This window comes from Chroicocephalus ridibundus, chromosome 1, assembly GCF_963924245.1.
Source record: "Chroicocephalus ridibundus chromosome 1, bChrRid1.1, whole genome shotgun sequence".
Lineage (NCBI taxonomy): Eukaryota > Metazoa > Chordata > Aves > Charadriiformes > Laridae > Chroicocephalus > Chroicocephalus ridibundus.
This window is the reverse complement of record NC_086284.1, coordinates 99541937-99554374: the sequence shown is the minus strand read 5'-3', so window position 1 is coordinate 99554374 and position 12438 is coordinate 99541937. Positions and strand designations below refer to the sequence as shown.

The 12438-nt window shown below is 56.6% G+C and overlaps 1 protein-coding gene across 1 annotated transcript; it reads left to right on the top strand.

Annotated features, from left to right (window-relative positions):
* Positions 1-2173: 2173 nt before the first annotated feature.
* LOC134515966 (uncharacterized) lies at positions 2174-4847 on the top strand. The gene is made up of 2 exons (XM_063336077.1): positions 2174-2239; positions 4414-4847. Exons 1-2 carry the CDS (start codon positions 2191-2193, stop codon positions 4845-4847), a joined length of 483 nt encoding a protein of 160 aa, XP_063192147.1. The 5' UTR covers positions 2174-2190.
* The last annotated feature ends 7591 nt before the right edge of the window (positions 4848-12438 follow it).

The following is a 12438-nucleotide window of genomic DNA, read 5'->3' as shown; positions in this document are numbered from 1 at the left end:
AAAACGTGAAACTGTGTAATCAAGGCTGCCTAACAGAGAGGCTTACCTGAACCTCAGGTGGTAGGCTGCAATGAAACAATCAGCCACCCTACCGTATCTATTCCCCTGAAAAAGGGGAAGTCTTTTTTTTTTTTTTTTTTTAGTTAATATGTCATTTGCTGTATGTTAGTAAAAATGAGCTTATACTACTAAATCTGAACTTTTTTTGTTGTTTTTGTTCAAAAAGGACTTTTTTCAAACAGGTTAAATGTTACTGTACACTAAAAAACAGTGGTGCTTCTCCTAAGGCAGTTAAAAATCTGACTTAATAGACTCTGCAGCCAATTTTCTATGGCTCTCATTTCATAGAAGATGATCCTGGTTGAGAGAGGTAGGGAGTGGCATATCCTGCCCTTTCCTTGATAGGGACAGAAGGCTCTAGTTTGCAAGAGCATTGGTAGTAGATGGTAGATGGTTGGTACATTGTTCATAGATGAGTAGGACCTGTAAAGGTCATAGGAGGGGATTAGGTCCAAATACTACCCTTGTTTGTGGAATGGTACCACCCCAAGTGCCCAAGCTGAGTAGGAGTTAAAGACTGGTGTTAGACCAATGGGAGTCCAAGGGAGAGAGGAGCCTGAAGGCATTGACCTCCTGAGTAAAAGGAAGATGGTATTTCCAATGATTTATGCAACAGGAAATAGTTCATATGCATTCCTTAGGCATTTCAGTTAACGTTGTAAACAAGTGATTGCTAAGAAAACATCTGACTGCGTCAGGAGTTCCTACATCAGACAAGGCACAAAGCTGAAATCTGCTACCTCACAACAGAGAACAACAATACCCTTTCCTGTGTTCGTTTCAAGGACTGTTTGCCTTCATCTTACTTCCCTGTCAAAGGAAAGCCAAAATGAAACTAATTTTAGAAAACGTAACTGCTGGAGTAAAATCTAGAATTCATGTAGTTATAGATATGCCAGCTCTTGGCATATCTATAAAAAACTTGAAAATTGCTCAGATAAAGAATGGTCTTCCTTCTTCAGTCCTTACCCTGCTCACTCCATACCACCCCACTCCACTCCAGACAGAGAGTGGAGGAAATTTAAGTACATTCACTGCTCTTGCGGTGCCAGCACTGGTAGCATCCCTCAAAGAGCCAGGTATTACCTCCCGGTGTGCTGCAGAGTAAGAGGGAGCCCTTTCCCTTCACAAAGAATGACGAGAGCTCTGTTTAGCAGCATTCCTCTGCACACAGAGGAATCTCACTGAAAATGATTTAGTGAAGGCTTTTATTAGCTTAAACCTCAGGCAGGCAAAGGTACTAAAAATATGACATAATGTAAATGTTCAAGTCACTGATGAGCCCACAGGCACACAAGAGGCCTGGGGTTTCTATAATGATTTGTCACTGAAAAGAAGGCAGGCGAGTATGGTGTCATTGGCGTAAAGCTGTGACCCAAAGCAGGTGACCAGCTGTGATTGTCCGTATCAACTGCCAGTAGTTAGGAAGATCTTACCTGCTAAAGAAAATGTGAATAAACTCAGATAAGAATGAGAGGCCTGGTTATCCAGTATTTTCCACCTAGTTCAAAGAGGTGAAGTAGCAGATATTTATAACCACTCCAGCCTTCTTACAGTCCTGGAGAACCAAAGGCTGATGTCTGTTTGGTGCATTTCTACCTATTTGCCATTCTAATACAACAAAAATACAAGTTAGAACTGAATACCTAAACATTTACTACTAAATAATTAAAAATGCAGGAAAATAGGGAGAAAAATTCCCCTAATTAGGGACTCCTTTGGACTCAAGGCTCCTCAGTTCTGTATCTTAGTCATGCATTGCCCAGGCCCACGGTTGTTAAAATATTCTGTTTATCGAATACCCTGAACAAAAATGACGTTCAGGTGTGATGCACTGCTCACTGAATCCTGTCTGTCCTTCCTTTTGACTCGCTAGCCTTTGATTGACATTCAGACTCTGTTCCATTAAAGAAAAGCAAGCATACTTCAACAGAAAACTTTGGAATTTATTATAGTACAGGTCAGGTGTGAGAATTTCATTACATTGGCTGTGATCCCACTTGTGTGAGGGATTAGCTGAGGCTGGGACGTAACAATGCAGCCTCACCCCTGTTTAAATTACTGAAGCCTCCAATTCAAAATGTCAGTTTCACAAATGGAAAGAGTACTGCAAGGAGGTGAAAACTCAACATGGGGACAAGGAATTACCTTTGGCGATTAATTTTCTCTTTTATTCTAGGTGAGTTAAAATCTATTTGATTCTTTACCATTGCTATATATTTAGAGGATGTCCTTGAGATACATTTGTAATGATAATCTGGGTGCAGGGTTGGATGGCTAAAAATCAATATAAAATGCAATAACCTGCAATATTTATGGGTTTTTTTTATTATTATTATTTCTCTTGAACCTGTAGTTTTTCAGCAGTTATTTTAGTAGGGAAGTAAAGGTATAAGCAGATAAAAGAATGAGAGCAAAATATTTGGAAAACTCTCATCTAAAAGATGAAACATGCAGTGTGTTACCAGATTTTATGACTTTTTTTAGCCTTAGGCTTGGTTATGAGACCAAAGAATGATCTATTTTGCCAATTTTTCTCCCCTGAGAGACGCTTTAGGAAAAGACTCATAAGAAACCATGGACTAGGTTGTATTAATTGGGCTGTATTCTCACTGTACTGCAGAAGTTTTTAAAAATAACATCTACAAATTCAGAGGGCTGCATTATTTCTTTTTTACTGTCTAATTTCATGCCATTCAATGCAGATGACTTTAAGCTTCTTGAGTGATCAGCACTTGCTCTTAATAATCCAAAGTATATGAGCAAGGGTCTTACAATTCAAGCTGTATTGTGATGCAGAAAATCTATCAGTCTGTAGGAGGAATTTTGCAAAATATATGTTGTTACACATTTCAAAAGCTTTTAGGTATACACCAAATGATATGAAAATACCACTTTAGTTTTACAGGTAGAGACAAAAGAAGTTAATTAACGTGGTTCTTAAGAATTTGATTGATCTACTCCAGTATACTCTCTCTGAGAATACTTTAAGTTTCATACAGACAAAACCAAAGATCCAGGATTATAACTAAGTGTAGCTCAGGAGTAATATTAACTTAAGACAGAAGACTATGTCTGTGTTTTCAGTAGGAACAAAACCACTCCTCAAAATCAAGGTTAAATTACTTGAGGAAGTAAATGAAATGAGCCCGAGTTAGCCTGAGTAATCACAACGGAAAAAGGATTTGATTTTCCCTTTAAAGAAATTTCAGGACTCTTAGAAATGTTGCATCTTCATACTTACAAACTAACATAGTTATGATTTATTCATAGAGATACAGGTAAACACAGGAAAGCAATTTTCTCCCGTGATTATTATGACTTATGATATCAACATAAATATCTGCACAGAAAAAGCTCTCCCTCCTGACTGACAGCCAGTAAATAAGAAAGACATAATTGCCTTGTAAAATAAAGAAATAGAAATAATAAAATGTATGCAAAAAGATGAGGAGAAAATGATGCAGAAAAAAGGCATTCTGTCCATTATTAATTGTCCTTGTTAATACTCTAGACATTTCAGAAAGAAATGCTTTTTATGTTGGAAGGTAAAAGGGATTTTTTAAAAAAGTTTATGCCTACTGGTATTTGAATTTCTGTGTTGATATGAAGACCTTAATTGAATATCATGCATGTATTTAATAGCATTTGAATACTGATGATGTGAAGGAACAGTTCTAATTATCTAAATTTTAGCCAAGTTGACCATCTGAAATACACCAAATGGGGAAAGTTAGGAGTCTAAGTTTCCTATTAAGCCAACCGGTAAGCAATTCACTGCACTGAAATTACAGTCCCTGAACAGATGAAGTCAAAACTGCTTTATAATTATAAAGTGAGAGGAATGCTGGAAGGTCAAAATCCGATGTCTTTATCATAAAATAAACAAAATGGTATAAAATTGTCAGGTCCTGACAAGAGAGGCAACAGGTGCAGGTAGAAAGGAATGAAGGAGATGTACAGAGCTAAAAGATCAGAAATTTATAACGGCTGAACTGGGAAAGTGAGAAGGTATCTGAATTGCTGCAGGTACTCCTGCAAAGCAGAGCAGGGCATTAAAGAATGTAACATTATACATATAAAAAATTTCAGTAGACTTGTCCACATGACTCATTCTAAGTTTTGTTCTGGAATACGACATGTGCATGTATCCATGTGTGTACGCTCTTCATCTTCCATACTGTCCTGCAATTGCTTCTTAGTGATTACTCAGTATATGAGTGCAAATTCAGCTCTTAGCATGATTAAACGAGAAAGGAAGTAATCTGAGACAAAAGATATAATAGAATGTATCTTTGCTTGCAAAAATCAAGTTTTCAGCAAATATATAATGATGTTTTCCTACTTCCACAGTGACTTTTAATGAAGGGCTGGCCAGGAGCGATGCGACCAGCCCCACCTTCCCGACCACCACAAAGACCAACGCCGCTGCCACCAGCATGGCCACAACGAGTGGCAGCGCTGCCTCCGTGTCTCTGGGGCCCAGCTCGGCAGCGACGAGCCACTTCTCCTCCTCTCCTGCGCGCTCCTCACCTGCCACTCCCAGCCCGCAGCCCAGCAGCTCCAGCGGCACCACTCAGCAAGCCTTGGCCGCCACATCCCACCCATCCACGCTACTGGCGTCCTCCGCTCCGTCCTCCACTCCTGCTGGTGGGACCGGTGGGTCAGGCGCTCTGACGGTAGCAACCACGAAGCACAGCCCAGCTCCCAGCACGCCCAGCCCCGAGCCATCGACTTCTGCCTCCGGCACGTCACCAGCTTCCGGCACGACTGAGGCCGGCCTTTAGTCCACGCTAGCTGCCACTGCCCAGACGCGTCTCACCTCCGGAGCCCTCACGCAGGGGCAGAGCACGCTGACGGAAAGGACCACTGCATCTTCCACAGGGAGCCCCTCTCCTGCCACGGCCTCCACCTCTGCGGCTAGCCGTGCCACCACTGCTCCTGTCCAGGGTGAAAGTCCCACCACCATCCAGGGGACCAGCCTGACGACAGAGCCCAATGCCAAGACCTCCCTATCCCTCCCTGACACATCTTCGGGCACCCCATCCGCGACGAGCATGGCAGGCGGAGGAGGGCCCACGGAGACTGTGGACACCACGCCAACTCGGCAAGGCAGCTCCCTCGGGATGTCAGCCAGGAGCGATGCGACCAGCCCCACCTTCCCGACCACCACAAAGACCAACGCCGCTGCCACCAGCATGGCCACAGCGAGTGGCGGTGCTGCCTCCGTGTCTCTGGGGCCCAGCTCGGCAGCGACGAGCCACTTCTCCTCCTCTCCTGCGCGCTCCTCACCTGCCACTCCCAGCCCGCAGCCCAGCAGCTCCAGCGGCACCACTCAGCAAGCCTTGGCCGCCACATCCCACCCATCCACGCTACTGGCGTCCTCTGCTCCGTCCTCCACTCCTGCTGGTGGGACCGGTGGGTCAGGCGCTCTGACGGTAGCAACCACGAAGCACAGCCCAGCTCCCAGCACGCCCAGCCCCGAGCCATCGACTTCTGCCTCCGGCACCTCCACAGCTTCCGGCACGACTGAGGCCGGCCTTTCGTCCACACTGGCTGCCACTGCCCAGACGTGTCTCATCTCCGGAGCCCTCACGCAGGGGCAGAGCACGCTGGTGGAAAGGACCACTGCATCTTCCACAGGGAGCCCCTCTCCTGCCATGGCCTCCACCTCTGCGGCTAGCCGTGCCACCACTGCTCCTGTCCAGGGTGAAAGTCCCACCACCATCCAGGGGACCAGCCTGACGACAGAGCCCAATGCCAAGACCTCCCTATCCCTCCCTGACACATCTTCGGGCACCCCATCCGCGACGAGCATGGCAGGCGGAGGCGGGCCCACGGAGACTGTGGACACCACGCCAACTCGGCAAGGCAGCTCCCTCGGGATGTCGGCCAGGATCGATGTGACCAGCCCCACCTTCCCGACCACCACAAAGACCAACACCTCTGCCACCAGCATGGCCACAGCGAGTGGCATAGCTGCCTCCGTGTCTCTGGGACCCAGCTCGGCAGTGACGAGCCACTTCTCCTCCTCTCCTGCGCGCTCCTCACCTGCCACTCCCAGCCCGCAGCCCAGCAGCTCCAGCGGCACCACTCAGCAAGCCTTGGCCGCCACATCCCACCCATCCACGCTACTGGCGTCCTCCGCTCCGTCCTCCACTCCTGCTGGTGGGACCGGTGGGTCAGGCGCTCTGACGGTAGCAACCACGAAGCACAGCCCAGCTCCCAGCACGCCCAGCCCCGAGCCATCGACTTCTGCCTCCGGCACGTCCCCAGCTTCCGGCACGACCGAGGCCGGCCTTTCGTCCACGCTGGCTGCCACTGCCCAGACGCGTCTCACCTCCGGAGCCCTCACGCAGGGGCAGAGCACGCTGGTGGAAAGGACCACTGCATCTTCCACAGGGAGCCCCTCTCCTGCCACGGCCTCCACCTCTGCGGCTAGCCGTGCCACCACTGCTCCTGTCCAGGGTGAAAGTCCCACCACCATCCAGGGGACCAGCCTGACGACAGAGCCCAATGCCAAGACCTCCCTATCCCTCCCTGACACATCTTCGGGCACCCCATCCACGACGAGCATGGCAGGCGGAGGAGGGCCCACGGAGACTGTGGACACCACGCCAACTCGGCAAGGCAGCTTCCTCGGGATGTCAGCCAGGAGCGATGCGACCAGCCCCACCTTCCCGACCACCACAAAGACCAACGCCGCTGCCACCAGCATGGCCACAGCGAGTGGCGGTGCTGCCTCCGTGTCTCTGGGGCCCAGCTCGGCAGCGACGAGCCACTTCTCCTCCTCTCCTGCGCGCTCCTCACCTGCCACTCCCAGCCCGCAGCCCAGCAGCTCCAGCGGCACCACTCAGCAAGCCTTGGCCGCCACATCCCACCCATCCACGCTACTGGCGTCCTCCGCTCCGTCCTCCACTCCCGCTGGTGGGACCGGTGGGTCAGGCGCTCTGACGGTAGCAACCACGAAGCACAGCCCAGCTCCCAGCACGCCCAGCCCCGAGCCATCGACTTCTGCCTCCGGCACGTCCCCAGCTTCCGGCACGACCGAGGCCGGCCTTTCGTCCACGCTGGCTGCCACTGCCCAGACGCGTCTCACCTCCGGAGCCCTCACGCAGGGGCAGAGCACGCTGGTGGAAAGGACCACTGCATCTTCCACAGGGAGCCCCTCTCCTGCCACGGCCTCCACCTCTGCGGCTAGCCGTGCCACCACTGCTCCTGTCCAGGGTGAAAGTCCCACTACCATCCAGGGGACCAGCCTGATGACAGAGCCCAGTGCCAAGACCTCCCTATCCCTCCCTGACACATCTTCGGGCACCCCATCCGCGACGAGCATGGCAGGCGGAGGAGGGCCCACGGAGACTGTGGACACCACGCCAACTCGGCAAGGCAGCTCCCTCGGGATGTCAGCCAGGAGCGATGTGACCAGCCCCACCTTCCTGACCACCACAAAGACCAACGCCGCTGCCACCAGCATGGCCACAGCGAGTGGCGGTGCTGCCTCCGTGTCTCTGGGGCCCAGCTCGGCAGCGACGAGCCACTTCTCCTCCTCTCCTGCGCGCTCCTCACCTGCCACTCCCAGCCCGCAGCCCAGCAGCTCCAGCGGCACCACTCAGCAAGCCTTGGCCGCCACATCCCACCCATCCACGCTACTGGCGTCCTCCGCTCCGTCCTCCATTCCTGCTGGTGGGACCGGTGGGTCAGGCGCTCTGACGGTAGCAACCACGAAGCACAGCCCAGCTCCCAGCACGCCCAGCCCCGAGCCATCGACTTCTGCCTCCGGCACCTCCACAGCTTCCGGCACGACTGAGGCCGGCCTTTCGTCCACGCTGGCTGCCACTGCCCAGACGCGTCTCACCTCCGGAGCCCTCACGCAGGGGCAGAGCACGCTGACGGAAAGGACCACTGCATCTTCCACAGGGAGCCCCTCTCCTGCCATGGCCTCCACCTCTGCGGCTAGCCGTGCCACCACTGCTCCTGTCCAGGGTGAAAGTCCCACCACCATCCAGGGGACCAGCCTGACGACAGAGCCCAATGCCAAGACCTCCCTATCCCTCCCTGACACATCTTCGGGCACCCCATCCGCGACGAGCATGGCAGGCGGAGGAGGGCCCACGGAGACTGTGGACACCACGCCAACTCGGCAAGGCAGCTCCCTCGGGATGTCGGCCAGGAGCGATGTGACCAGCCCCACCTTCCTGACCACCACAAAGACCAACGCCGCTGCCACCAGCATGGCCACAGCGAGTGGCGGTGCTGCCTCCGTGTCTCTGGGGCCCAGCTCGGCAGCGACGAGCCACTTCTCCTCCTCTCCTGCGCGCTCCTCACCTGCCACTCCCAGCCCGCAGCCCAGCAGCTCCAGCGGCACCACTCAGCAAGCCTTGGCCGCCACATCCCACCCATCCACGCTACTGGCGTCCTCCGCTCCGTCCTCCATTCCTGCTGGTGGGACCGGTGGGTCAGGCGCTCTGACGGTAGCAACCACGAAGCACAGCCCAGCTCCCAGCACGCCCAGCCCCGAGCCATCGACTTCTGCCTCCGGCACCTCCACAGCTTCCGGCACGACCGAGGCCGGCCTTTCGTCCACGCTGGCTGCCACTGCCCAGATGCGTCTCACCTCCGGAGCCCTCACGCAGGGGCAGAGCACGCTGGTGGAAAGGACCACTGCATCTTCCACAGGGAGCCCCTCTCCTGCCACGGCCTCCACCTCTGTGGCTAGCCGTGCCACCACTGCTCCTGTCCAGGGTGAAAGTCCCACCACCATCCAGGGGACCAGCCTGACGACAGAGCCCAATGCCAAGACCTCCCTATCCCTCCCTGACACATCTTCGGGCACCCCATCCGCGACGAGCATGGCAGGCGGAGGAGGGCCCACGGAGACTGTGGACACCACGCCAACTCGGCAAGGCAGCTCCCTCGGGATGTCAGCCAGGAGCGATGCGACCAGCCCCACCTTCCCGACCACCACAAAGACCAACGCCGCTGCCACCAGCATGGCCACAGCGAGTGGCGGTGCTGCCTCCGTGTCTCTGGGGCCCAGCTCGGCAGCGACGAGCCACTTCTCCTCCTCTCCTGCGCGCTCCTCACCTGCCACTCCCAGCCCGCAGCCCAGCAGCTCCAGCGGCACCACTCAGCAAGCCTTGGCCGCCACATCCCACCCATCCACGCTACTGGCGTCCTCCGCTCCGTCCTCCACTCCTGCTGGTGGGACCGGTGGGTCAGGCGCTCTGACGGTAGCAACCACGAAGCACAGCCCAGCTCCCAGCACGCCCAGCCCCGAGCCATCGACTTCTGCCTCCGGCACGTCCCCAGCTTCCGGCACGACCGAGGCCGGCCTTTCGTCCACGCTGGCTGCCACTGCCCAGACGCGTCTCACCTCCGGAGCCCTCACGCAGGGGCAGAGCACGCTGGTGGAAAGGACCACTGCATCTTCCACAGGGAGCCCCTCTCCTGCCACGGCCTCCACCTCTGCGGCTAGCCGTGCCACCACTGCTCCTGTCCAGGGTGAAAGTCCCACTACCATCCAGGGGACCAGCCTGATGACAGAGCCCAGTGCCAAGACCTCCCTATCCCTCCCTGACACATCTTCGGGCACCCCATCCGCGACGAGCATGGCAGGCGGAGGAGGGCCCACGGAGACTGTGGACACCACGCCAACTCGGCAAGGCAGCTCCCTCGGGATGTCAGCCAGGAGCGATGTGACCAGCCCCACCTTCCTGACCACCACAAAGACCAACGCCGCTGCCACCAGCATGGCCACAGCGAGTGGCGGTGCTGCCTCCGTGTCTCTGGGGCCCAGCTCGGCAGCGACGAGCCACTTCTCCTCCTCTCCTGCGCGCTCCTCACCTGCCACTCCCAGCCCGCAGCCCAGCAGCTCCAGCGGCACCACTCAGCAAGCCTTGGCCGCCACATCCCACCCATCCACGCTACTGGCGTCCTCCGCTCCGTCCTCCATTCCTGCTGGTGGGACCGGTGGGTCAGGCGCTCTGACGGTAGCAACCACGAAGCACAGCCCAGCTCCCAGCACGCCCAGCCCCGAGCCATCGACTTCTGCCTCCGGCACCTCCACAGCTTCCGGCACGACTGAGGCCGGCCTTTCGTCCACGCTGGCTGCCACTGCCCAGACGCGTCTCACCTCCGGAGCCCTCACGCAGGGGCAGAGCACGCTGGTGGAAAGGACCACTGCATCTTCCACAGGGAGCCCCTCTCCTGCCATGGCCTCCACCTCTGCGGCTAGCCGTGCCACCACTGCTCCTGTCCAGGGTGAAAGTCCCACCACCATCCAGGGGACCAGCCTGACGACAGAGCCCAATGCCAAGACCTCCCTATCCCTCCCTGACACATCTTCGGGCACACCATCCGCGACGAGCATGGCAGGCGGAGGAGGGCCCACGGAGACTGTGGACACCACGCCAACTCGGCAAGGCAGCTCCCTCGGGATGTCGGCCAGGAGCGATGTGACCAGCCCCACCTTCCCGACCACCACAAAGACCAACGCCGCTGCCACCAGCATGGCCACAGCGAGTGGCGGTGCTGCCTCCGTGTCTCTGGGGCCCAGCTCGGCAGCGACGAGCCACTTCTCCTCCTCTCCTGCGCGCTCCTCACCTGCCACTCCCAGCCCGCAGCCCAGCAGCTCCAGCGGCACCACTCAGCAAGCCTTGGCCGCCACATCCCACCCATCCACGCTACTGGCGTCCTCCGCTCCGTCCTCCATTCCTGCTGGTGGGACCGGTGGGTCAGGCGCTCTGACGGTAGCAACCACGAAGCACAGCCCAGCTCCCAGCACGCCCAGCCCCGAGCCATCGACTTCTGCCTCCGGCACCTCCACAGCTTCCGGCACGACCGAGGCCGGCCTTTCGTCCACGCTGGCTGCCACTGCCCAGATGCGTCTCACCTCCGGAGCCCTCACGCAGGGGCAGAGCACGCTGGTGGAAAGGACCACTGCATCTTCCACAGGGAGCCCCTCTCCTGCCACGGCCTCCACCTCTGTGGCTAGCCGTGCCACCACTGCTCCTGTCCAGGGTGAAAGTCCCACCACCATCCAGGGGACCAGCCTGACGACAGAGCCCAATGCCAAGACCTCCCTATCCCTCCCTGACACATCTTCGGGCACCCCATCCGCGACGAGCATGGCAGGCGGAGGAGGGCCCACGGAGACTGTGGACACCACGCCAACTCGGCAAGGCAGCTCCCTCGGGATGTCAGCCAGGAGCGATGCGACCAGCCCCACCTTCCCGACCACCACAAAGACCAACGCCGCTGCCACCAGCATGGCCACAGCGAGTGGCGGTGCTGCCTCCGTGTCTCTGGGGCCCAGCTCGGCAGCGACGAGCCACTTCTCCTCCTCTCCTGCGCGCTCCTCACCTGCCACTCCCAGCCCGCAGCCCAGCAGCTCCAGCGGCACCACTCAGCAAGCCTTGGCCGCCACATCCCACCCATCCACGCTACTGGCGTCCTCTGCTCCGTCCTCCACTCCTGCTGGTGGGACCGGTGGGTCAGGCGCTCTGACGGTAGCAACCACGAAGCACAGCCCAGCTCCCAGCACGCCCAGCCCCGAGCCATCGACTTCTGCCTCCGGCACCTCCACAGCTTCCGGCACGACCGAGGCCGGCCTTTCGTCCACACTGGCTGCCACTGCCCAGACGTGTCTCATCTCCGGAGCCCTCACGCAGGGGCAGAGCACGCTGGTGGAAAGGACCACTGCATCTTCCACAGGGAGCCCCTCTCCTGCCACGGCCTCCACCTCTGCGGCTAGCCGTGCCACCACTGCTCCTGTCCAGGATCAAAGTCCCACCACCATCCAGGGAACCAGCCTGACGACAGAGCCCAATGCCAAGACCTCCCTATCCCTCCCTGACACATCTTCGGGCACCCCATCCGCGACGAGCATGGCAGGCGGAGGCGGGCAGACGGAGACTGCGGACACCACGCCAACTCGGCAAGGCAGCTCCCTCGGGATGTCGGCCAGGAGCGATGTGACCAGCCCCACCTTCCCGACCACCACAAAGACCAACGCCGCTGCCACCAGCATGGCCACAGCGAGTGGCGGTGCTGCCTCCGTGTCTCTGGGACCCAGCTCGGCAGTGACGAGCCACTTCTCCTCCTCTCCTGCGCGCTCCTCACCTGCCACTCCCAGCCCGCAGCCCAGCAGCTCCAGCGGCACCACTCAGCAAGCCTTGGCCGCCACATCCCACCCATCCACGCTACTGGCGTCCTCCGCTCCGTCCTCCACTCCTGCTGGTGGGACCGGTGGGTCAGGCGCTCTGACGGTAGCAACCACGAAGCACAGCCCAGCTCCCAGCACGCCCAGCCCCGAGCCATCGACTTCTGCCTCCGGCACCTCCACAGCTTCCGGCACGACCGAGGCCGGCCTTTCGT

What these genes read in the sequence shown, in the direction of transcription:
- LOC134515966 (XM_063336077.1), top strand. Translation starts at nt 2,191, where the DNA reads ATGGGGACAAGGAATTACCTTTGGCGATTAATTTTCTCTTTTATTCTA. An exon ending in AATTTTCTCTTTTATTCTAG is followed by an intron (nt 2,240 to 4,413) that starts GTGAGTTAAAAT and finishes CTACTTCCACAG; the next exon opens with TGACTTTTAATGAAGGGCTG.